The 24984-nt window shown below is 53.3% G+C and overlaps 1 protein-coding gene across 1 annotated transcript in view; it reads right to left on the minus strand.

Moving 5' to 3' along the window:
* Positions 1–24517, minus strand: part of MN1 (MN1 proto-oncogene, transcriptional regulator) — a 51353-nt gene extending 26836 nt beyond the window's left edge. The window contains exon 1 of the mRNA XM_039462542.2: positions 20729–24517. Coding sequence (XP_039318476.1) covers positions 20729–24512 — 3784 coding nt within the window. The 5' untranslated portion in view covers positions 24513–24517. The remainder of the gene's footprint in view (positions 1–20728) is intronic.
* Between the last annotated feature and the right edge of the window lie 467 nt (positions 24518–24984).

Here is a 24984-nt window from a genome sequence, read left to right on the forward strand (position 1 = left end):
TTTAAGACCTAGAAAGGAGGCCGAAGGGGAGATGGAGAATTCAAAGGTGGCAGACAAGTTCTCCGGAATCACCGGGCACCACTAAATTTTCTGATTAATTAACCCTGAAAGGGGCCTCTCTCCCTGCCCTTCCTGGGGGAGCCTCTGGCTGGAAGAGTCTGCAGCGGGGCGGCCTCTCTGGGGGGATTCACTTAGAGGTCCCGGGGGAGCTCAATCCCGTCTCGAGGACCCGCTGTAGTTAAAGCCAAGGCTGATAAGGAATTTATCAAATGAGATTTACACAGGGAAACCCTAATTAAGAGGTTAGTCTCCAGTTTAATTGCCTTCAAACCTAGGCAGGCAGGCCCAGGCAGATGGATTTTCAGTCTGACCTCATTAAAAAATAATAATAATCAAATAGAATACAGAGTACAATCCAAAGTCTACCACGGGCTAAGAAGGGTGGAGGTTTGGGGGGGTGGCTCTGAAAGTTAGGGGGGGCCTGGCCTGACCTACAATCTGCTGGTCACCTCGGCTTGGCTGTCTCCGCCCATCCTCTCCCTCTTCCTCCTCTCTTGAAATTCAGTGGTTCTGGCCCCCCACTTTTTGAGGTTTTTTTCTTTTCTCCCCCAGCCCCATCTCGCCTTGAAGCTGGCACGCTGGACTATAAATTGGAAGCATGCATGCCCCCCCCCAACCCGCCCCAACTCGGGCGGACGCCACATACCAGACAAAACGACTGCAGGCCTGGTCATCTGGGGTTAAGAATGGTTTTTGTTTTTGGCAAAGAATGTGGAAGAGCCCAAAGGAACTGGCCAGGACGATTGTTCCAAGAATGAAAGGGAGAGGAGAGAGAGAGGAGGGGGAGCCGGCGGGGGCGAGGGAGCCAGAGCACACACCTGGGGAACCGCGGCCTGGGGGAGTTTTCTGTCCCCCAGACACTGGTGAGCAAAAAGTTTTTGCCCCGGTCTTTAAATCGCAAGGGAGGGCCTGGGTATTCCCCACAGTCTACAAATAGGATTTGGCCCCCTACAGTCCCTTCACCACCCCACCTTTGTTTGATTAAACCGTAAATGGACGCCGGAGGCAGACAATCACGAGAGGTTTCTTCCAAAAGCAAAATGGAGAGAAACACGAGCAAGGAGAACAGTTCTGGCCGGGCGCGGCGGCTCACGCCTGTCATCCCAGCACTTTGGGAGGCTGAGGCAGGAGGATCCTTTGAGCCCAGAAGGTCAAGAGCAGCCTGGCCAACACGGTGAGACCCCATCTCTATGAACACATAAAACATTAGCCAGGCGTGGTGGCACACACCTGCAGTCCCAGATACTCCGGAGGCTGAGGAGGGAGGATCGCTTGAGCCCAGGCGGCTGCAGTGAGCTCTGATGGCACCACTGCACTCCAGCCTGTCTGACAGAGCCAGACCTTGTCTCAAAGAGAGAGAGAGAGAGAGAGAGAGAGAGAGAGAAAATAAGTCCGTCCCAGTGCTGTGGCTCGTGCCTGTAATCTCCGCAATTTGGGAAGCCAAGGCGGGTGGATCACTTGAGGTTAGAAGTTCAAGACCAGCCAGGTCAACATGGTGAAACCCCATCTCTACTAAAAACACAAAATGAAAATAAAATTAAAATTAGCCAGGCATGGTGGCTCGTGCCTGTAATCCCAGCTACCAGGGAGGCCGAGGCAGGAGAACTGCTTGAACCCAGGAGGCGGAGGACACAATGAGCCAAGATCGCACCATTGCACTCCAGCCTGCGCGACACAAGCGAGAATCCATCTTCCAAAAAAAAAAAAAAAAGAAAAGAAAAAAGAAAAGTCCGACAGGGTACATCTTTTTTTATCCCGTGTCGGTGACCCAGGCTGATGGCAAAGCAGCGAGAACAGCTACCCAGGATTCCTGCCCCCCAGGCGCAGCTTTCAAGGGCTGCACATGGTTCGTCTGGTACCCATCACCATATATACGCAGAGTAGGTGTGATTAATGCGCTCTTAAATATTATTAGCTTTGTTGCCATGATTTTGAGGAGTTTCCCAACACTAAGGAGGGACTAATTTTTCAAGTTCTATACAAATGGGGACTCTAAGAAGTGGGTATACCAGGCCAGGGTATTTAAAACTCTAAGGAGTTCCGGAAAATGCACAATTTTTGTCTCAGATTCATTTTCTCACTGGTTGGCGGTATAACACATCTAGCCGTTGAGGGAGTTTCTGCCAGCTGCCGCGGCCACTTTCTCTTCCCTGAACGGCACCCAAGGCCACCCTCCTCAACTCTGCAGGCAAATCTCTCACTGCCCACTGGAGAACGAGCCATCCCACGGGGGGACGCTCACTCCTCTCCACTTCATGTGGTGTCACCCCCACCCCCGCAGGTTCCCGACGCTGCCTGTGCAGGAGGAGAAGCATCTCTATTTATGCCAAGGCTTAGTGACGTCTGTGATGTGCCAGACGCTGGGCGGAGTCCTTCTCATGATCTGTCTTAATCCTCACCACGACCCCATTTGACCCAAAAGACAGATGAGGAAACTGAGGCCCAGGGCAGCGAGGAGATGATCCGTCCTGTGGAAGCCTGCAGGCCTGGCTTCTGCACTGTCCTCCTCCCCGAGCTCTGGGACGTGAGGTCTGACTCCAATGCCTAGCCATCCAGTGACTGAGGGGGGACATGTGTGCGTCCTCGTAGGGCCCACCGCCGTCAGGTGGGCCCTGGCATCTGTAGCAAGCCTCCCTCGGGTGGGACGGTGGCTGTGGCCCAGACCACAGTGGCCCAGGCAAATGCAACCCACAAAAGGAGAAGCTGGCTGGGACCAGCGTTCTCCAGTGGGCGCGATGAAGAAAGGAGGTGGGCAGGGCTGGGGCAGGAATTCCCATGCAGAGGTGGGGGTGAAGATCCCTGACTCTGAACCAGCCCCATCCTGGTCCCCCTGCAGGAAATCCCCGTCACCCCCCCTACACCTCAGGGGCCAAATGCAGCAAGGTGCCCGGGTGACCCTGATTAATGAATGCTGTCTCTGGACGGGGCCCTCACCCCCCAGGCCTGGGACCAGGACGGGATGCGCTCTCACAACAAAGCCTGTGCTCCCTGGCACTCAGCAGGTACCAGCTACACCAACAGGTGTTTCCTCGCCACTCAGGTTCCAGGAGAGGCCAGAATTGACCCACTGGATAGACCAGCAGACTGAGGGTCAGCGAGGCGGCACGGCCTTGCCCCCATCATGTCACTGTCACCTGCAGGCTCTCAGGCTAGGGGTTCTAACCACTGTCCCTTCACCTGTGGGGGACAGACAGGGAAGACCTGAACAGCCAATGACATGACCTGGTGGTGGCCGTGGAAAAGCAAGACCCAGAGCTGGTTTTTATCTCTGGCATCTGTCGGTAGGAAATACAGCTCCTCATCTCCGTGCCCGGATGCGGTTCTGAGCACGGGCTCGGAAAGGCCTGGATATGAATCCACACTGCAGCCCTGGGTGGGTCACTTGGCCTCTCCGGGCCTCAGTCTTCTCATCTGTAAAGTGGGGCTTGGCATGATGGGCGTTTAATAACTGTGGCCTGCTAAGATTCCTTTGCCCCTCAGGGAGCTGGGGAGGAAGGCAAAAAAAAAAAAAAAAAAAAAAAAAGCTTCCAGAAAGTGACCGCTAGACCTGGGTCACCCAGGGGCCCGGGCCTCCATGCCTCCTCGGGCTGGCCCCACCCAGCTGGGCCTGTGCCTTCCTGTCGGGGTGACCTCTGCAAGTCCTGGGTAACAATGACTGAGGGAAGGAGGAAACAGGGTCTCTCTGGACCAGGACATAAATCGTGGCCTGCCTAGCCAGGGAGCCACTGACATCCCCCGTGGCCTCCCACCTGTGGCAGGCTCAACCCTTGCCTAACCTATGGCCCCAGGGGCTCCGAACCACAAGAAAATCACTGCTGTTTCAGAAAGGGCCAGGACAGACATTGTAGGGAAGGGAAACACAATTTTCTCAGACACCCTGGGCTCAGAGGAAGCACCGTTAGTTGCACATCTACTGCGTGCCGTCAGATCCCAGCCGGTCTGTGCTCCCGGTCACACTTTAGAATGGAGTCCACACTGCTGATCTGAGCGTGCCTACAAGCCCTGGGCAGCCGGGCCCCTGCCTGCCTGAACTGTCTCTCCCTGCTCACCAGCAATGTCTGGTTCCTAAAATAGGCCCGCTCCGTCCTGCCTCGGAACCTGCCCTTGCTGTCCCCGTGCCCAACCTACTTCCTGCAGAGCTTGACGCAGCTGGCTCCAGGGTGTCGGAGTCCATTGTTAAATGTTCAGGAATTTTGCAATCCAGCTGACGGCTGACATCACTTTGGTGGTTTGAAATTGGGAGTATTTACACCATGGGAATCAGCGGATGCTGCACATCAGAGCTTTTATTTTTCTCTCCCCCTACCCAAGAGAGTCAGGTGTTTAAAAGTGAAGTCGCGCCGGGCGCGGTGGCTCACGCCTGTAATCCCAGCACTTTGGGAGGCCGAGGCAGGTGGATCACGAGGTCAAGAGATCGAGACCATCCTGGTCAACATGGTGAAACCCCGTCTCGACTAAAAATACAAAAAATTAGCTGGGCATGGTGGCGTGTGCCTGTAATCCCAGCTACTCAGGAGGCCGAGGCAGGATAATTGCCTGAACCCAGGAGGCAGAGGTTGCGGTGAGCCGAGATCGCACCATTGCACTCCAGCCTGGGTGACAAGAGCGAAACTCCGTCTCAAAAAAAAAAAAAAATGAAGTCACCAGAACACTACTGGCTGGCTCGTCATCATCACTCAGGCAGTTCTGCTTCACTGACACCATCTCACAGAGACCTTCCTGGTGGCCCCGACGAGGAACTCTCACACAGGTCCCCTCTTCTAATTAATTCTCTGCGTTCTTCTGTGTTGTCTGTCATTCTGGCCCCTCTCCTAGAATGTAAACTCCATGAGGGCAGGGCAGTTGTCTATCCTTTCCCCCCACTGCATCCCAGCACCTAGAACAGCACCGCCATGTGGTTAAGTGTTTGGGAGTGTTTGTTGAATGAATAAATATGCCAGCACTCTTGAATACAGACTATACTGCCTAGTTAGTTTTGAGTATTATTTTTTTTTCTTTGAGACAAGGTCTTACTTTGTCACCCAGGCAGGAATGCAGTGACGCGATCATGGCTCACTGAAGCCTCAACCTCCTGGGCTCAGATGATCCTCCCAGCTCAGCCTCCCAGGTAGCTGGGACTACAGGTGTGCGCCACCACACCCAGCTAATTGTATTTTTTGTAGAAACAGGGTTCTCAATCTGTTGCCCAGGCTGGTCTCGAACTCCTGGGCTGAAGGGATCCACCAGCCTTGGCCTCCCAAAATGCTAGGATTACAGGCATGAGCCACCATGCCCAGCCCTGAGTATTATCTTGAACCTAACCTCAATCACTCACTGTAGTTCAGGGCTTCTGAGTCTTGGCGCTATTGACATTTGGGGCTGGAAAAGAGAGGGGTGAGGCCCGTCCAGTGCACTGTAGGATACTGAGCAGCATCGCCGGCCTCACCCATCAGGGGCCATAGCATCCTCCTCCCTGCAGCCATGGCAACCAGAGATGTCTCTACACATTGCCACCCAGGCAACGCTGCTCCTGGGTAAAAACCATTGCCACTGCCCTGTGTGAAGGGTGTTACTCTTCCCAGTTTGTAGCCAGGGACACTGAGGCCCAGAGAGGAACCAGACGTGGCCAAGAGTCCCACATGAGAACAGACAATAGCCACCTTACGGCTGACCCCATAGCCCGTGCTCTCACCAACCTGTCCAGATACTCAGACCCCACAACCACCCTCTGAGAGGCTCCCAAGAATTATACCTGTGTTACAGGTGAGGAAACCGAGGCTCAGAGAGGTGAATCAGCTGCCCAGAGTCACACAGTACACAAGTGGCAGAGCCAGGATTCGAACCCAGGCTCGTCTGCCTCCTAAACCCTCCCACTGTCTCCTGGGGCAGGGATGCTCACTCACTCTCAAGCTCTCTTTCTCTCTCTTTTGCTCTTGCTGTCTCTGTTCAGCCCGAGCCTGCCAGATTCCTGAGGCCCGCCCCCCACCTGAGGTGCCACATGCAGGGGGTTAATTTTTCTATTGCTGGCTCCCAGACCATTTATGGTTGACTCAGGCTCCTGGTAAAATGATCAGGGGCCCGGGACCAGCTCAGCTCATGAATTCCTACCTCAAGAAGGCTGACCATTACTCATGCATATTAGGGAGCTGTTCCTTAGGGGCACCGGGAAGGCTGTCGGGTGACAAAAAAAATACCTTGGTACTACCATCCCGCTGCCACGAACCCGTGTCTGATAGTGGCAGGCTGTGACCAGACCACAGGGTCTGACTGCCCCGAACAAGAAGAAGGTCTCACGTAATCCTCCCTTCCCTTCGCCAGTCACACACCACCCCAGTGGTGAAGCCTGAAATTGCTGATGCAGGGGTGGCAGGTTCCAGCCGGGCCCCGCCCGGTGGCACTGTGACATTTACTGAGCAAGTCCCCAGTGCCAGGCCCAGGGCTGAGTGTCTGAAGTGCAGCCTGGCACTGTTCCCCTCCAGGCTGTACCACTCGCTAGCCAATCTGTGCCTTTCATTCCCTCATCCCTAACATGGGACAAGCAATAGCACGGATGCCACCATCCACTGCCTAGGTTCACTGATACCCTACATACGGACCACCTGGCTTACAGTCGGTGCTCAATTAACACTGGTGCTGGCATAGGACTTTTTCTGTGTTAAGCAGGCTTCTGAGGAGCAACTCATATATATACACATAAAACTCGCTGAATCTTTCCAGCTCCATAACGCGGGAACTATTATTATTCTCTTCTCCTTCATTGATGAGGAAATGAAGGAACAGAAAGATTAAGTAACCTGACCAAGGACACACAGCTAGGAAGTGGAATTGCTGGGGTCCGAACCCAAGTAGTCTGGCTCCGAAGCCACATAATTATAATGCCAGCTAAAACATCCCATTCGGTCCTCGCAGTATTTCTGTGAGGTACACACTACTTTTTTTTCCTTTTTTCAATTTTATCTATGAGGAAAGAAAGCTGGGAGCGATAGCTTGTCTGAGGTCACCCAGCTCAAAAGAATCAAAACGCCAGGTCTGAAACCCACAGCAACCATCTGACAGGTTCTGGTACTACTGCGGGTAACCCCGAGGTCAAGAATTCTCTCCCGCACAATGTGCACCTCCACAAGAGGAAGAGGACAGGTGCTCCCGTCACCAACACAGGATGTACACTGGGGAGCTTTCCTTTTTTTTGAGACAGAGTCTTGCTCTGTCGCCCAGGCTGGAGTGCAGTGGTACGATCTTGACTCACTGCAACCTCCACCTTTTGGGTTCAAGCAATTCTTCTGCCTCAGCCTTCCAAGTAGCTGAGATTACAGATGCCCCACTACATCCCACTCATTTTTGTATTTTTAGGAGAGATGGAGTTTCACCCTGTTGGCCAAGCTGGTCTCGAACTCCTGACCTTGGGTGATCAGCTTGCCTCGGCCTCCCAAAGTGCTGGGATAACAGGTGTGAGCCGCCATGCCCAGTTCTGTCATGGTGTTTTTCAAAAAGGTTTGGCAAACTCTGGTTTAAGACCCAGCTCTGGTCTGCACAAGGCTTAGCCAGATAAAATCAAATCCTAGCTCTCAGGTGAAGGGGTTGAGGGGCAGGAAGGAAAGGCCAAGGCCAAGTGTCAACTATAGTCCTATCCTAGCTCTGCACCTATGCTGTGTGACCTTGGCCAAGTTGCCTGCCCTCTCTGGGCCTTTGTTATCTCAACTGGAAAATGTTGTAGGGGAGGGCCACAAAAACAGGAGAAGGTCTCTCCCATTCTAGAATTGCACCTAAACTTTCGTGTTAGTACCACATCGATAGTGAAAAAAAAAGCACAAGTATGTGTTTTAGACGTTCATCTACTACAATGTCACAGGGTCCGCCACCGTCAAGTCTGGATGCCTCAGCTGCCAAGGCAAGTCAGAATATCTCCACGTACACACACCCAGGCAGAGAAAACTGGGTCAGCAGACACTGGCCCATGGCAGCTGGTACAAGCTTTCAGAGACTTTCCACGATGATGCCGCTGCAGGCTTCTGCTGGTCTGCATGAAGTCAGCCTTCTAAGAAGTTCTGAATTTCCATTCCTCCCAAAATGGCCACAGAGGCCCTGGCAGAGAGCCGGCCCCTGAGAATGGCCCCTCAGAGGGTACTCAGGAGCTGGAAGCTGTCCCTTTCCCAGATGTCACAAAAGGGGGAGCAGGACTGGGGCACCTGGGCCTCCCCTGCAGTCGTACAGAAGCCAGGAGCAGGGGATATATACACCCAGGGGATCACAGGCATTCCTGGGGAGCAGGGAGCTGAGCCTCCTTCAGGCCAGGCCAGGGCTGAGCGCACACAGCTCAGATTTCAGGACCAGTTTCTCTGTTTGTTGAAACCACCAAGCACCCGCAAATCCACCCGAAATGTGGGCAAACCCAGCCTTTCTATCTCGGCCTTAATGTGAATGGACTGTCAAAAAACAGAACCACCATTACCGTCTGCTACACAAACCAACGTCAAAAATCTTGGACGCAGATGAGGGAAGGTAGGGGCCTGCTGAGGACGGGGACAGCAGTTTTTGCAGGCTTAAAAACAGATCAATTTTACTCTAAAGTTTCAAATGAAACATGCTCCTGTTTGGGAAAAGAATTTCATTAGGGGGAAAATATAATATAAAAATACCCATTTAGAAAGAATGTGCTATTAATTCTTAGCACTCTATGCAGAGGGGAAAATTGCATTTTTATCTAAATGGTTTTTCTGCATAAGCCATTTACAATATTCTTTGCCTCTCTGTAATAGGCCCTGCTACCATTAGCACTGGGACAACGAGGCTGAGGGCTGAAATCGCCCTCAAACACATTTAATACATAGACTCTGAAAATCTATTCCAACAGGGGCCTTAGCAAACAAGCCGGCATTCCTTTTTTAAGGAAGAAATAAATGTTGCTGAGTTGGGGGCAGGGGGAAATTTGGGGAGTGGTGTGCCGATGGGGGAGGAAGGGACAAGATGGTTTCAGTTAAAAACAAATGGTCTGAGTCCCTTTAGCCAGATGTAAAATTGCCATTGGTTTTTGGTTGGACGATTGTTGACCGCCTGCATGTATATAGATGTGTGTGCTGGCATCCGTCACACACACACACACACACACACACACACACACACACACACACACACAGGGGTTTCCATCAAACAAGGAAAGGATGAAATTCGGGATATGAAAACAAACTATTTTTAAACGCTAAAGCAAACACACCAAGATAGTAATACTGCTATTTTCCCATTAAACCAAGTTTCTCTCCATTTGAAAAGCGAGAATAATCTAAACAATACTTCCAAACAAACTGCTCGGAGTCTGGGTGTTGCGGCCTCTGCCGTTCCTACCAACGGAAAAACCCCCTCTGCCCAGGCGGGGATGGGGCCGGCCGCTTCGCCACGTCCGGCCACGTCGCACCGAAAGGGTCCTCCCCCACCTCTGACGCCTGGACGCCAAGACGTCTCCAACTTCAAAATGCAATACTTTTTCTTTCTTCCAAAAAGTTTTCTTTTAAGGCTTCCAGCTCTTTCTCTCTTGGATTCCCAAAATAACTACTTACTTAATACCAAATGTTGGGGGAACTAAATTAGTTCATTAAGGAAATGCAGGGGCCGTGATGGGCACCGAGCGTGGGGGGCTCTTGCCATTTCACTGCCGTGAGCCAGAACGCCTCTGGCGGCTCCAATCCGGTGCCACCTAGCCCACAGATTCTTCCTTTAAAACCAGGAGTCTAGAAACGTCATAATTACAGCTGATACAGGTAACAGGTGTGCCCCCCCGCAACGGCCCCTCCCAGCCCCACCACGGCCATCCAGACAAGCCTCCGGAAGATTGAGTGGTCTTGCCTAGGGTGCCGTAATTACCGGAAACGACTCTGGTGTTAAGGGTTAGATAAAGACCCTCTCCAAATTGGAGGCCAGACACGAATGTCCATTAGGCTTTAACGGGCCCACATAAAAAAAAAAGACATTGTATCCTCATCTCTCCAAGTGCCTGTTTCCTCAGCGCCTTTGGGTCCCTGCAGGCTGGCTCCGTGCCGAGGAGACTCCGACCAGCCCTCACTCTGCCAAGGCAAAGGCCTTGGTGGGAACCGACGAGATGAACGAGGAATTTAAGCAAATGGTGGAGGTGCCGAGGACACCGTTTCTCAGACACTGCTAGGGTCAGACCCTGGTGTTCTGATGGTTGTTTACTGAGTGGAATTTTAGCCCATCATCTAGAAACAGAGAGACAGGAACGCTGTGGGGAGCCCAGAGAGGAAGAGGGGGCCCCCGAAGAAGCTGGGCTGAAGTGTTCGCACCATCAAAATGACGCGTGCTCCCCTTTAGAGACTCGGTGTTAGGAAAGGCCAAAGCTGCGGGCTGTTTTGCTTTGTTTTTCCTTTTCTCTGCTTTCAAGACTTATGTATACTTCTTCTTCCTCCTTTGGAAGTCAAACGATGCATTTCTTAAAAGTTAAACACACACACACACCCTCCTACCACCACCACCATTTGTCAAGGAAGCAGCATAAAAGGTATAAAAGGTGCTTCAAAGAGGTGGAAGATTCCCAACTGTCCCCCCATGTGCAGAGCCCTCTGGCCCACACCAGCGCTCAACTCCCAGTCAATTAAGAATTAATGCTCCGAAACTCTCAAGGTCGGAGGACCAAGGTACCAGAAGGAAGCCCGTGTTCTCTGGCCGTCTTCAAGGCTCCCGGAGGCCGGGTTTGCTCAGTGACTTGGCTTTTTCTCCCTCCTCCTGGACCACTCGCCTTCTTTTCCTGTCCTAGGGAGGTGGTGGGAACCCAGACTACTGGTGACCATTATTCTATGCCAGGCAATCGGGGCCCTATTAATACTTGCCTGCACACACACACGCACACACACACACACACACACACACACAAATTCTAATCCTAGCAAAATGCTTCACAGGCACTGAGCACAAAATAAATGCTTATTAACTAAACTGACCTAAAATAGTGAAATGTACAAGTAAATTAATCATGCCTTTCCCGGAGGTCTAACAGGATTACAAATTCGGCAAAAATTGACTGCACGGAGATCAATACGCGTCTACTTCAAACTGAACGACGCCAAAACTTTGTATGAGATTCTTCTTGGGGAAAATATTATTTTTTCATCTTACTAAGACTTCTCAGGCCTGTGTGGTAAGTGTGCACGTGCACGTATGTGCATGCACGCAAGCAAAATCCGGCAAAAGGCATTCCAAGCTTTCTGCCCAGACCATTTAGAAACAGCCACGGCGTTAAGGATTGGGAAATTGCTCCTGTTCTGAAAAGCCAAATTTTGATCTGCAGCCTCCCTTCCCTCAAATACTAAACAACCGCCAAAAGTTACATAGCAGGGGATGAATATGGCCAATTTGGTTTTAGTCAATTAGGTCTCGTTGCAAAAGCATTAAGGGCTTTTGAAGGCTGGACCTGGGGTCTCCTGGAAGGGAGGAAAGAGGAGACTCTTAATTTCTGCAGCTCCTTTCCACACTGGGCTTATCTCAATTCAAGGAAATCTTCCTCTTGCTGGATTTGTCATTGACTTTGGTTCCCTTTTTGTTTACCATTCAGAAAAAGGAAAAAATAAATATATTGTGTGGGAGAGCATCTCGGGGCACGCTAGTATTTCAGGCATTGGGACCTGCCTACAAGGTCTGTGAAAACCAAGCGCATCCCTGAAGGGTCTTGCGAGGAGGGAAGCCTTAGTGACTACCTTACAGGATCACCAGGGGAAAGTCACTCCCTTTTCCCACTCCCATCATCCCTCTTTTATGGAAAGCTCTGGGCCTCAAGGGACCAGCTCCCCTGCAGGGATTGACTGGCCAGAGGCACAGCTGGAGCTCGACCTACCCGGGGCTTGTCTGAATCTTCATGCCCCTGAGCTTGCCTGGGCCAGTAACTCAACAGAAACAGGTCCTGACTGCTAACAGACCCACAGTGCAGTCGTCCAGTCTCAGGCTGGGGCCTCCAGACCTATTTCCCCGATCCACGTGCAGTGATGTGGGAGCCTCAGGCCCCAAAGGGAAAGCTTGGGCAAGAACTTTCTGCTCTTTGTGATGGCCACCACCAGCCACCAAGTGATTCACACACCCTCAGCCTAGCCCAGGTGATGTTGTTATAAACGACATCCACACGTATAAATTACTTTCCACTCGCGAACCCCAAGAATCAGTAAACGACACTTCAACTCATGTCGACCCATCTCTTTCTGCCCTGCCCTTCCCTTAGCCACGCCCCGACCCTGAGAAAATACGCTGCACCCCAATTTCTATCTAGTCCTCCTAACTGGGGGTGCTTCTCTCTCTGCCTTCTGGTTCGTTCAGAACTGAGGACCCAGACTGTCCACCTCAGGATCAGGGCCCTAAAATTTGCAAGGACTTTTTCAAACAGCCCACGGGGACCAGGAAGAACCCACTAACTTCTCAGCAAATTCTCAACCAACCTTTGCTTTCTCTGGAAGACAGAGCCGTGGGGATTTCAAAGCAGGCTAGGTTTTCTGCCGACTTCCCTACCCCTTCTCTGATCATAAGATGGTCCCTCAGAAGTATTTGACTCCTGGTGGTCGCTGCCAATCACTCAACAATGCTTGTGTTCCAAGATCCGAGGGAGTCTGAAAACACTGTTTCACAGTCACTGAAAAGGGTCATATCTTTTTTTTTTTTTTTGACTCCTCACTCTGCCCTGAATGATTGGATGAGCAAGAAGCTGTGTGTGTGTGTGTGTGTGTGTGTGTGTGTGTGTACGCACGCGCACATGCGTGGAGGCGTTCACTTATTAACTGTCATCTCACATTCCAGGAGTCCCCAAATACAACCAAGAAAACCAGACCAGGCACACTGGGGCCCCCAGTTTTGACACAGAGAGATTTCTCCCAGTCATACCACGTAAAACCAGTGGCATCAGAAAAACCTCCCCCCCCCCCAACAGATGGTGTCACTCCCCGGAAATTCTTGTCCCAAGTATTGAGATCAAACAGAACCATCATGCCCAAAACTCTTTAAATTATTCTCAGCACTGAGAAGAAAAAACTGCTTTTAAATCCTCACAATTGAACGCATCGACAGGCCACGTAGTCATGAGTCAGGCTGCTAGAGGAGAGGGCAGGACAGAGCTGAAAGAGTGCCTCAGCACCAAAGTCAGTCCACATTTCCTCCAAAGACATGACCGTGGCCGTATACTTCTGAGTAACTCTGCAGATCACTTGCCAGGCATGCAACATAAAAACAAGAACCAGTTCTCTTGTGGGTGTCTCTAAAGTCTCCAACTTTCCAAAGATCTTCCATAGCAATGGGTCCCAAATATGCCTTCAACCAGGGGCTTCCCTATTTCCCTACACTATTTCCCAACCCACCTTGTGTCTCCCAAACCAAAAACAACAGCACAGGTAAGTCAGACTGCAACCCAGGAAACCAGAGACGGACAGAAGGAGCGGAATCCTAGGACAAACATTTTGGGGGTAGCCCAAGATTTTCCATAGATGATCAAAGACAGGAATAAGATAGAAGCTTCTGGTCACATAGTTGATCCTACAAACTCCAGGGCAAGTAGGGCAAGGTGACTTCGCTGGGCTCAGAGCTCTCAAGATGAGAACACGGAAATGTGGTTTTCCTCAGCGATGTGAGTTTATATGGGAATGTTTATCGGGGAATTTTTTTCTCCCTTTTTGGACAAGTCCATTCCATGAAAGATGTTCCTTCTGGGACATTCACAGAAAGCCAGCGTGTTATTACGAACGCTCAAAGACCTCCAAACTGCTAGATTCAATTGCCTTATGTTTAAAGGGCATTTGGGTCCTTATGATGATGCATACATCGTGAAAAGATACGCACGCGGCTGCTGTAAAGTTCTCTCTGCTCCAGCTTCACAAGGAAGCAGTGATTATGAAACCTCACCAGCTTTCCCAGCTGAGAGAGAAAGACAACGTGAGGTGCTGTGTCTGTGACAAGTCCTGACTCAGGAGGTACCCACGGTGCCAACACAGTGTGGTCTCGTCAGGCCCAAACTGGAAGCTATGGGGAACCCCGCTTCAGTCCCTTGAATTTCAAGTCTGGGAGAAACCCGTGGCCATTTCTCCCCTCTGTGCCCTTTTGGGCAACACCATGTTGGGAGCAGAAACTCCACTGGCCGTTCAAACCTCGGAGGCTGCTGATTAAAATGCAGGCCAGCACACAAAGCGGGTCTCGGCATCCTGTAATAATTACATCCCGAGAAAATGATGCCTTTCAAAAGTCCTCCCCATGCAAGCAGATGAAACTTAACTCTGCTTCTCTATCCTGGTCACAAAGTAAGTTTGGGGGTTTTGCCCCCTCTAGTGCACACCCACAAGGGTATCATCTCACCCACGCTCTGCAAAGCAGCTGATCACCCAGGTGAGGCTGCATGCTGTCCTGTCATCAGAAGATGGCAGGAAATGACCAGGGCCACCTTCGTGCAGGGTGACCCATGGGGTACGATGTGCCAGGATCCCAGAACTCTTTCCCTTTGGGTCCTGTTCACAGTTTCTCGGGGCCCTGGGTGGCTCTGAGCTGGGGACTCCGGCTGAGCTGTTCTGCATCAGGACACAGAGGGTCCCTGCAGGCAGGACCGTGACTAATTCGAAAGCCCAGCGTCGTCTCCGCCACATCGTTGGTACAAAAAGATTACAATAAAGGCGAGGAATTTCCATAAATGAGAAGCAGCGTCCGCTTCCCACAACTGGTGGGGGTAGGTGGTGTAGGGGGAGTAAAGAAGGGGAGGGGGCACTGATTCAAAGATTCCTCTCCTGGCAGGAAACTGGTGTTAGCTGAATTCAGCCAGAGAGACACCTCCACGCACGCTCACGCACAAAACCCAGCGAGGGGCGACGTGCGTCTGCTACTGAAATACTCCAGATCAAAGTCACCCACAAGCCCAGGAGGCCTGGGAGGCTGAGATTTCGTAATTAGGATCTTCAAAATCCTCCTCTATTTTTAGGACTCACGCTCATTCAGTCCTTTACAGAATCAGAACCTGTCAGCTAAGGCCATTGAGACTGAAGGGTGAGCTCCCTTCCCTGCTCGCCTTTAGAAAGCAGATTAAGGGTAAACTGGAGGAGTGACTCCATGTTGGATGGAAATACACTCGGCCATGCATATGTATATATGCGGATGCGGGGATGGGGTGAGGGGGAGAGAGGGGGGCTCCTTCACACACTGAACTGCAAGGGGCCCTGCTCTGCTCCCCTGAGATACAGACCCAGAGCTTCCACCCACCTCAGTTCGTGCTCTCTCGAGCTGGCCCCAAGACCACTTCATTTGGCTTCAGTGTGTGTGAGAAGGCGAGAAGGCTTGAAAAATTTCCTCCAAATGTCCCTCTTCTCAATCACGCACTCATGTATACATCAACATCTCCACCAAGAGCGATCAAATCCCACACTCAAATCTGTCCACCCAAGACGCGCCTAAATATAGACACCGTCCTAAAACAAACACATCCTCGGCGAGTCAGAATCCTGACTTGAGTCAAAATGAGGAGGTTGGGCGATCCTGGCCCCTCCAGACCAAAGACCTGGGTGGAACAAGCCGTGGGTGGTGAGGAAAGGATAGAAGGTGAACCCACTGGTTGCAGCCCCCTCCCCCACCCACTCCGACAGAGGACCCCTCTGGCATGAGAGGATTTGGTGTTTTTATGTTGCGGTGCTCTTGGGAGGCCTGCTTGCTCCCACACACTCCTCAGACATTTGATCCTATTATATAAAGCTACAGCCTTTTAATCTCTAAAAATAACCAAACAGAGGTAAATACGGTATTCCTTACCAAGAGTATTTATCTCCTAAATGCTTTCGGCAAAGCTGATCACTCCCTGGGCAAAGAACACACAATCCGACGTCATTGTCATTCAAGTGGAGAGAAACGGGTCACAAGTGATTCTGCTTCATTTTCCAGCATAGAGTGAGTCTAGGAGATCCTGTGAAATCCCAGGGACTCACTCAACTTGGCCCTTCCACAGTGGGAAGAATTTTCCTCCTCTAATTTCACCTGGTCCTGCCGGACTATTTATTAAAAATGTATATTTTATATCAGAACAGGGTATCAAGTAACTTCTTGGCAAGAGTGGCCGCATTTTCATAACCTATTAAGATTCTTTGTGGAAATTTAAATACCTCTGTCAGGCAAACAAAATCACATCGGGAATCATAGAATTTCATTGCTAGAAAGAGAAATTAGATTAACCAACTCTCATGCCTTTCCTAGAAACCTCGATAAACTAGAGGTACATTTCAACAGTTCCTTATTTCCGGTCAGAAGGGGCTTCACAAGAAATCTAAATGAATTTATATCAAAGAAAGCTATACTTGAGGAAAGCCCTTCAATATACAAAATTGCATATATATATATGTATATATATATATACATATATATACATATATATATAAATAGTTTTCATATTAGAAAGCAGTGGCTGTTTAAAATCAAAAGAGCTAGGAAAACCCAGTGGTAGAAAACCATGACAAGTTCAACACCGCCAGGCTTCAGCCCCCTTAAAACATCCTTGTCCTTTATTAATATTTAGTGGAAATGTAGGATTGCAGATGTGTGTTAGGTTGGGGTTTTATATTGGGAGGCGGGCAAAGTAGACAGGTTTATTACAGCCATGAAATATTAAACAAGCACCAAGGAACAGTAGTTTGATGTCCTGGGATATCCAGGGAGCAGCCAGACCCGAACGTCAGCTGCACAAAAGGGACCCTATCTGTTTACATTATCCCTTATTAACACCTGCGAAGTTTTGGGTTACATCTTCCGGAGGCATGCCACTTGTGCTGGGTAATTTCACAGGGAAACAGGATTGCAGAGCTCTCTGCCTTCCCCCAGACAAGTTCGAAGGAGTCTGAAAAATTCTCTCAGGAAAACAGTGCTTTGCTCTGAGGCTAGGACCTAGCTGCCCCCCATCTGCCCCAAGTCCGCCCCAGGTCTACAGAAATCTCGCCTGCCCGGGATTGCACAGTGCTGCTACCGTGTTCTGACTACAACACTGAGAGAAGCATGAAATTCCAAAAATTTCTCTGGCATCACTGTGAAAAGATCATACTTCCAAAAAGGGCAGGATTGCATGCAGGGTGCGTACCGAGACCGCTCCCATTTCAATGTATGTGAAAGAGTACTTCAAGGCTGCCCTGGGTTTCAAGATAGAGCTACCAGGGGCAAGGAGGTTTGGCAAGGCTACATGTATTACAGAATACAGTTAATTCAACTTTTGAAAACTGTAAAGGGCAGAAGGGGAGAAAACGTCCTTTTTCCAACAGAATGTGCATGATCTATCATCTCTCATCATGGCTCCTTCTCTGTGTAGAAATTCTTCCATGGCCACACACCTATTTCAAAGATAGGTGGATGATTTTGCAAACGCTTTTCAAATTCAGGTCATTCTCACCGATTTTATTGATGTTTGAATAGGCCCAAACTCAGGCTGGGTTTTTTGTTTTGTTTTTTTCCTTTCCATGACCTCACCCTTCCCCCACCGCAACTTTGTACACACAGAGCCACAAGATCGGAGGTAAAGTTGCATTATATAAAAGTTGTTGGGTGGGTTGATTAAGAAGTCAAGAGAAGCACGATTTGGAGAGGCTAGCTAGATTTCCTGGTTTAAAAAGTCATCCTCCCATGTGATGCTGTGACGCTGGCCTAGACTTCAGGAGAAAGACAACTTTCCAGTGAAGTTCCCTCCCCTCCAAAGGACACCTCAAGCCCATAAGACAATCTGGGCACGTCCCAGTGACTGCACGCCTTGTGCTGTTCTGAAGACTTATTCGTTCCCTCCAATCCGAGCACGGATCATTTTGTTAAATACCGACTAGTATTTTGTCATTGGAGCGAAGAATTTCAGAAATGGTGTTAATATTTAATCACATTAGTACTGGCATGTTTTATGGCGTGACAAAATAAAATATCATTACAAAAATGGGCTTTGCCTGCAAGGGGGGTGTAGGAAAAAAATGCTTGCTGGGGCTAGTACCTAGAGAAGGTCTATTCAAAGCCACCGGACACCACTGCTCAAGGCTAATGGGACCAGGAGCATGTTTTTTAAGGAAATGCAGAACGTTTTGCTTTAATTTTTTTTTTTCTGACTCTATTTCGAAGTGGCACACTTCACTCTGATTTTCAGCCAGGGGACTCAGGGGCCTGTAGAAAGCTCTGTGTACCTATTTATACAACGTGTGCAGATGGAACTGCAGGGTGTTATCATAATGAAAAGTTTAATCATCCTTATTTACTACCAGTGAGGGAGCAGGATTCAGATGCAGATAACTTATAAAGCCTTAACTAGCAACCCCAAGGCTACAGAAGCTTCGAGTGACCTCAATTCGCTGCTTTATCGAGGAAACTGTCCTTCCCACACCATACAGTAGAAAACAAAGGAGGTCAAGTGGGTGTCCCTGCTGGTGCTTATAAGACAGCCAGCCCTGCTGGTCCCTGATGGAAGTCCCTATCGTCCGGAGTGCAGGGAAGGGCTTCCTTGAGCTTACAGAGGAAATCAACCCAAAAGTGACTAGCCTCTGTTCCCAAAAAATATTTTCATTCATTTGACTGTGATGATGACACAAACAAAACATTTCTTTGGTGACATTTCTTCATTCACAGCCTGCATCTTCGTCTCTAAAGGAAGGACTGGAAAGTGGCTGGAGAGAGACAATTAAAAATCTCAGTAAACGGGCTCTGTCCACCTAGTCTACTAAGGCCCTTTAAAAGGCCTGAAGGTGAAATGCTACTGTTTTTCTCTCCATGAATTCTTTATATCAGGGTGTTTTCTTAAAAAAAAAAAAAAAAAAAAAAAAAACTTTTCTCACCTCATTTTGGCCAATACGTTCTTAATTATTTGGGGAGGGGGGAGGATCGGGAGGAGGGGGGAGGGGCGGTCAGGCCAGGCCAGGTAGAAGTGACAGGGGCTGAGATTTGTGCTAACCAGCTATCGATCCAGCCAGATCGAGATGTTTCGTACAAGAAAATAAAGGGGTGGGGGGAGCCAGCAGGCTGCCGTGTCCAACTCGATTTTTAAAAGTGGGGGAGGGGAGAAGAAGCTGAGGGTCCCAAACTAACCAATTTATGGCCTTGCCTGGGAGAAGCCTGGAGAATGCTGATGCTGGCCACAGTGTCTGCTGTGCATGCTAAACACCCGGCTTCAAATGAGAGAGTGCGTCCCGGGCGTCCCGGGCTGGGCAGTAACCGCGGAACAAAGAGAAAAAGCAGAGAGGCCGCATTCATGAATTAGAAAACCTAAGCGGGAAAGCTACCCGGGATGGGCGCCTAGAAAGCCCCAAGTTCTGAACCACCCAACTCCCAGCCCACTCCCCTTTCCTCTCCTGTCCCAGCCCCCACGCCATTCTCCTAAAACCTACCCTCACCTTTAATCCGGAGTCAAGACAGAGCAGGAAGTGGGGAGGATGAGGGAAATGAAGGCAGAGGAGTAAAGAACTGTAAAAGAATCACTTCGAGGGGGGCCGCGTTTTTAAAGACAAGGTTAAATTGCCAGCCACTGGTTCCATGGTGCTTGTCTAGGGAAACCAAGGGAATTCAACTACAGTTACCTGATTTTAAGAAGTCATTAGAGATATAGATACATACACACACGTATCTATACACACACACACACACACACACACACATATATATACACACACACACACACACACTTTTTTATATATATATACATTGTATTGTAAAGCTCCATTCAAATAAAATAAATATCTACAGCAGCCCAGTCATCCTTAGGTTAGAAAGAACTGTTATTACTCTAACTGGAAAGGCAGCCCATTTACTAACCCCACCCCTCCCACCTTAAAGGCCTCCAGGCCTGGTAGGGAGGGGGTGTTTCGAATGCAAACGAACGCTGGGACTGGACATCTGTCACCAAAGCCAAGCGAGATATTGACAAACCCGGATCCTTTGTGTCTTAAGAATATATATCCATATCCCCATACACAAATGATGTCCTGACGGAGTGGTCTGGTCTCTGCCAAGCCAACCCCACCGCAACACACCCCCTCCCCAGCCCCACCAAATGTCAAGGAGATGCGCCCTGAAAAGGTTCCCTGCCTCCTGCCACCCCCACGGGTCTCTGGTTTTTCAGTGAAACTCTAATAGTTAAGAAGAGACAAAATAACTATTCATTAGGAACAAATGTCAAATTAGGCGTTGCCTCGGAGTGATGCTGCCAACAGCAGAGCTGCTAACTTTTTTTTCTAAAGATGCTGGCACCTAAAGCAACCAGAGCTAGAGACTGGCTAACTAGGAAAAGGTGGGAGGCATTCACACAACTTCCCAGGTGTCCTGCCAGGGAGGTCTGCACACAGCTGCTGAAAGTGGAAGCAGCCTGACTGTTGGGGGTGGGGAGGGGTCTCGGTTTGAAAGGGAAAGGACAAGTCAGCTAAAACTGGGGGTGTGGGGAGGCTGGGCGGGGTACTCTACAAGATCCCCAAAGTACTGCCATCTACGTTTTTACCACCCTGTGGCACTAGAATCTACCTGGCAGCATGTGGGGGGATTGGGGGCGGGGGGGGGGGGCGGTGGTGGAATCTGTCCTCACAGCCCTTGGTGTAAGCAAAGGTGTGATAACCAGCTCTGATTGGGGATTAGGAGGGCCCGTGCCCTCCAAACCTCAAGGGACCCCAAGGGGCGGAGGCTAAGGCCTGTACTGGGGATGGGGCGGGTCATCCCGGAAGTGAGAGGAAAACAGGTCCGCATATACCTTCTTTGCTGTTGGGGTTCTGGGGTTTGGCCTTCTCCCAGGGAGCCAACGCCTTGTCGTCGTCTGCGCTGTCCACCAGGGCCTTGTCAGCGGGCAGGTACCAGGCAGCGCTGTGCTCTGCCATCAGCGAGTCCAGGTCGATGGTGCTCATGGCGCTCTTGACCGCCTCGGAGCAGCAGCTGCCCAGCTCGCTGTCGCCATTCTGCGCCCCTGAGGCCCCGACGGCGCACTCACCCTTCTTGCCACCCTTCAGCCCCAGAGGCTGGTCCTCGGAGATGCTGAACTGCTGCCTCTGTAGCTGGATCTGCGCCTGAAGGATCTCCAGGGGGTGGATCTCGTCGGGTGGCGGGGCGCCGCTGCTGCTCGTCGGGGTGCGAACCTGCTCGAGGCTCGGGGTGCCCGGATGGCCCGGGCCGCCACCGCCGCCGTAGCTGTCAGGGGTCGAGGTAGAGTTAGACATGATGCCCAGGCCGAGCGCGGGCGGGGGCGCCTTCGGTCCGTGCTCCCCGGCGCCTACCCCGCGGGGAGGGAGTTTGGGCGAGCCCGTCACCAGGGGACTCCTGCTCGCCTTAACAAGTGCCTGGGGGTTGTCAGAGCTGGACGACACCTCGTCCTCATTGGCGTAGCTGGTGCTCACCTCGTCCGAGGCGAACTCACCCACGTGCGGCGAACTACCGTCCGACTTGGCCCCGCCGTCCAGGGACGCCATGAGGTCCGGTTGATCCCCCAGGAGCAACTCAGCCCCTTTCCCCCACGACGGCGACGTGAGCGCCTTTTCGTGGGGAGTCGGTGCCCCGCGCGTCTCGCCCGCGGAGCTGCCCCCGACGGCTGCGCCTGACGCTTGCTGCTGCCCTGGGCTCACCCCAGGTGCGCCCCCGCTGTCCGGAGCCGCCGAGTACTTGTCAAAGAAGGTGCCAGGGCTCACGTGACCACTGTCCCTTTTTCTGCGACCCCGTCCCCGGCCGCCGCCCCCGGGGACCGACTTGCCGTCATTCCCCGACGTGGATTCCAGGGTGTAGTTGGGGGAGAGGCTGGTGCCGTCCCCCTGTGCGGGCGGGTTGGGCGGCCCCGAGGCTTTGGAGCCGCTGCTACCCGTCCCGGACGGGCCTCCGGGTCCTGGGGCCCCAGGAGCAGTCCCTCCTGGGAAGTAATCCGAGCCCGGGTTGCCGGCCACTGCCGCGCCGTCGGTCTCGTTCTGGCTCAGTTTCCTCTTGCCCTCGGGCGGGTTCTTCTTGTTGAAGGTCACGTTGAGGTTGGGGGCCCCGAGGCTGGCGATCATGTTCTGGCAAGCGGTGGAGAGCGCAGCCAGGCAGCTCTGGCCAAACAGGTTGTCCTTGGAGCTGGGCTTGTTGAAGGAGCCCAGCGAGAGCGCACCCAGTTTACTGGCCGAGGTGCGCTGGCTGGGCTGGAAATCAGGCTGCGGCGGGTAGGCACCCCCGCCACTGCCGCCACCGGAGCTGCCACCGCCCCCTCCCGCGCTGGGGGGCGAGTTCACGCCTGGACCGCTGTGCGGCGTGGCCTGCCGGCTCGCTGCTCCAAACGGAAAGCCCGGCTGGCCCCCGAGCGCAGACGTAGCGAAGTCCGGCGGTGGGGGCCGGCGCTCGGAAGCAGCGCTGGGGAGCCCCACGCCGGCCCCGGGGGACTGCAGCTGACCCAGGCCGCCCAGGCTCCCCCCGAACTGCAGGCCCGGTGAGGGCAGCGCGGGCACGTGGCCCTCTCCGGGCATCCTCATCGGCTCCTGCAGAGGGCCCCGGAATAGCACCCCTGAGCCAGGCGGAGGAGGGGGCGCCAGGCTGGGGTCGTGCGGGCCACAGTCAGCGGGCAGACCCGAGCCGCCCATCCTACGGGGCAGCAGGTCTCCGGGCGGCGGGTGCGGACCTGAGAACCACGCGCTCTCTTGTGCCAAGTGCGGCGCCTGCTGCTCGAAGGTGCCCAGACGCCCGGTGCCCGTGCTGCCGCCTTCCCGCTCGAAGTTCGGCTGAGCCAAGCCGCCCACCGGGCCGCCGTGCACCAGGCCGCCCTGGCCCACGTCCCCGGGGTGGCCTAGCTGAGCCAGGTTGGGCTGGCGCAGCCGCTGCTGCTGGTTCCGCGACGCCATCTGCTTAATCATGAGGGCCGCGTTTTGGCGCTGCTGCTGCTGCTGCTGCTGTTGCTGCTGCTGTTGCTGTTGCTGTTGCTGCTGCTGCTGCTGCTGCTGCTGCAGGGACTGGTGGTCCGGGGCTGGATGCTGCAGGGGCGGCCCCGAAGGGAAGCTGTCTGGCACGGGCGGTGTGAACTCGCCGGGTAGGCCTGGGTAGGCGGAGGGGGAGAGGTGGTTGTCCAGAGCGCCGTTGTGCATGCTGCCGTTCCACGAAGCGCAGCGGTCCACTCCCGCGCTGCCCGGGAAGTCGAAGCGCGGCCTCTTGGCCACGTTCATGTAGGGGGGCGCGTCGAAATGCTGCAGCCGCTGGTTGGGCGCCTGCTGCGGAGGAGGATGCTGCATGTTGAAAACAGGCTCGGAATAAGGGTGCATGCTCCGGTTCTCCAGCCGGTGGATGGGGTATTCGAACTGCGCGTGCTGGCTGGGCAGCATGGGACCTCCGTCCTGCAGGCCGCCGTTGGGCGTGCCCGCCTCGCCCTGCTGGGGCCGCGGGAGAGCAGGCGGGCACGAATTTTGTCGGACTAGAAGCCCGGGTGGCGGTGGAGGCTGCTGCTGTGGCGGCTGCTGCGGGGGCTGCTGCTGAGGGGGTGGCGGGGCCTGCTGGGGAGGCTGCATTAACGGGTGCCTGGAGCCCACTGAGGGCTCCAGACCCACAGGCATCTTTCTGGCCCCACCGAACCTCTCAAAGAACACACCATGCTGCTGTTGCTGCTGCTGCTGCTGCTGGGGCGGCTGCTGCTGAGGCTGCGGCTGCGGCTGCTGCTGTGGCGGCTGGGCGTGCATTTTGGACAAGCCCACCATGCCCGCAGCTCTGGGCATGGCCGAGGCGCCCGGGAAAGCGCCCCCGGGAACCTGGCGACCCGCTGCATAATGAGGCAGCTGCCCTTCGGAGTCAGAGGGCGAAAACATGTCAAAATGTCCCGAGGGCGCCTCGCCCGGGTAATTGTATTCCAGCGAGTCGACGGCTCCTTGGTTCGCCACCCTCCGGGGCTCCAGACTGTGGGAATCGGAGCCGCTGGAGGAGGGCAGGCCGTGGAAGGAGGCGGCTCGGTTAGGGCTCTGGTCCAGCGGCAGGCATGGGGCCGGCACGGCGTGGCCGGAGGCACCCGAACTGTGGAAGTCCGGGAGGTTCCCCGGTCGCTGGGGGCCGAAGCTCTCAGGCCCCTGGCTCTCCGCCATGTGCTCATAACCCTCGGCGAAAGGCGGCTGGCTGCCCAGGCCGCCGGCTGCGCCGCCGTAGCCCAGTAGGCGACCCCCGTGCAGACACGAGGCCCCCGGGTCCGGGCCGCCGAAGTTGCCCCCAAAGTGGGGGTGATGCTGGTGGGGATGATGACTTCCCGGGTGGCCGTGATGAGGCTGCTGGCCGCCAAAGAAGCCGTGCACAGGCTGCGCCTGCAGCCCCCCTGCGTGCAACTCCGAGTGGCCGCGGGCGTGGAAGCCGTAGGGCTCCATGTTCATGCCCAAGATCGGGGGCTCGCCCAGCGCGCTCAAGGCAGGATCCACAGGGCCAGGGGGCCCCCCCGTGTGGAAAGCCGGGGCCTTAAAGTGGGTGTTCATGGTCAGTCCGGTCTCGTTAAAGTTCCTCTCGCCCTGGCCAGCGTTCCTGCTGTTGATCTGGGGCTCGAATTGGTCCAGCCCAAACATACTTGGCGGGGGGCAGAGGGGATCAATAGGGCATGACAGCCTGCTCTCTGCGGCGCGCCTCCGGCCAGCTACTCGTTCCAGCCCAGGATTGGGCGCTCCGGGAAGCTCAGCACCGCGGGGGCTCAATGTGCACCTCCACCCCGCCCGATGTGAGGGACTTGGGGGTGGGAGGGTGGATCAGCTCCTCTCCCGAAGCTCGGGCTCTGCCCGGGGAGGGCCTCTCACATCTTGCGAGGCCGCGCGGCCTCTAGGAGCCGTGTTGCGGGTCCCATGCCCCGGGCTGTTGTCACAGCCGCGGGTGGGTCTGCGGGGAGGGGACGAAGCCGCGGATGAACGTAGACAAAAAGTTAAGTGGGGGAAAAGGGGAGGGAAGGGGGATGGGAGAGCAGAGCGATCACCTTCTCAAGTCCGACTGGGTCTGTTGGGGAGCCCCAAGACGCCGCCTGCAGCCTCCCGGAGTCCGTGGCAGAGC

This window comes from Saimiri boliviensis, chromosome 21, assembly GCF_048565385.1.
Source record: "Saimiri boliviensis isolate mSaiBol1 chromosome 21, mSaiBol1.pri, whole genome shotgun sequence".
Classification (NCBI taxonomy): Eukaryota; Metazoa; Chordata; class Mammalia; order Primates; family Cebidae; genus Saimiri; species Saimiri boliviensis.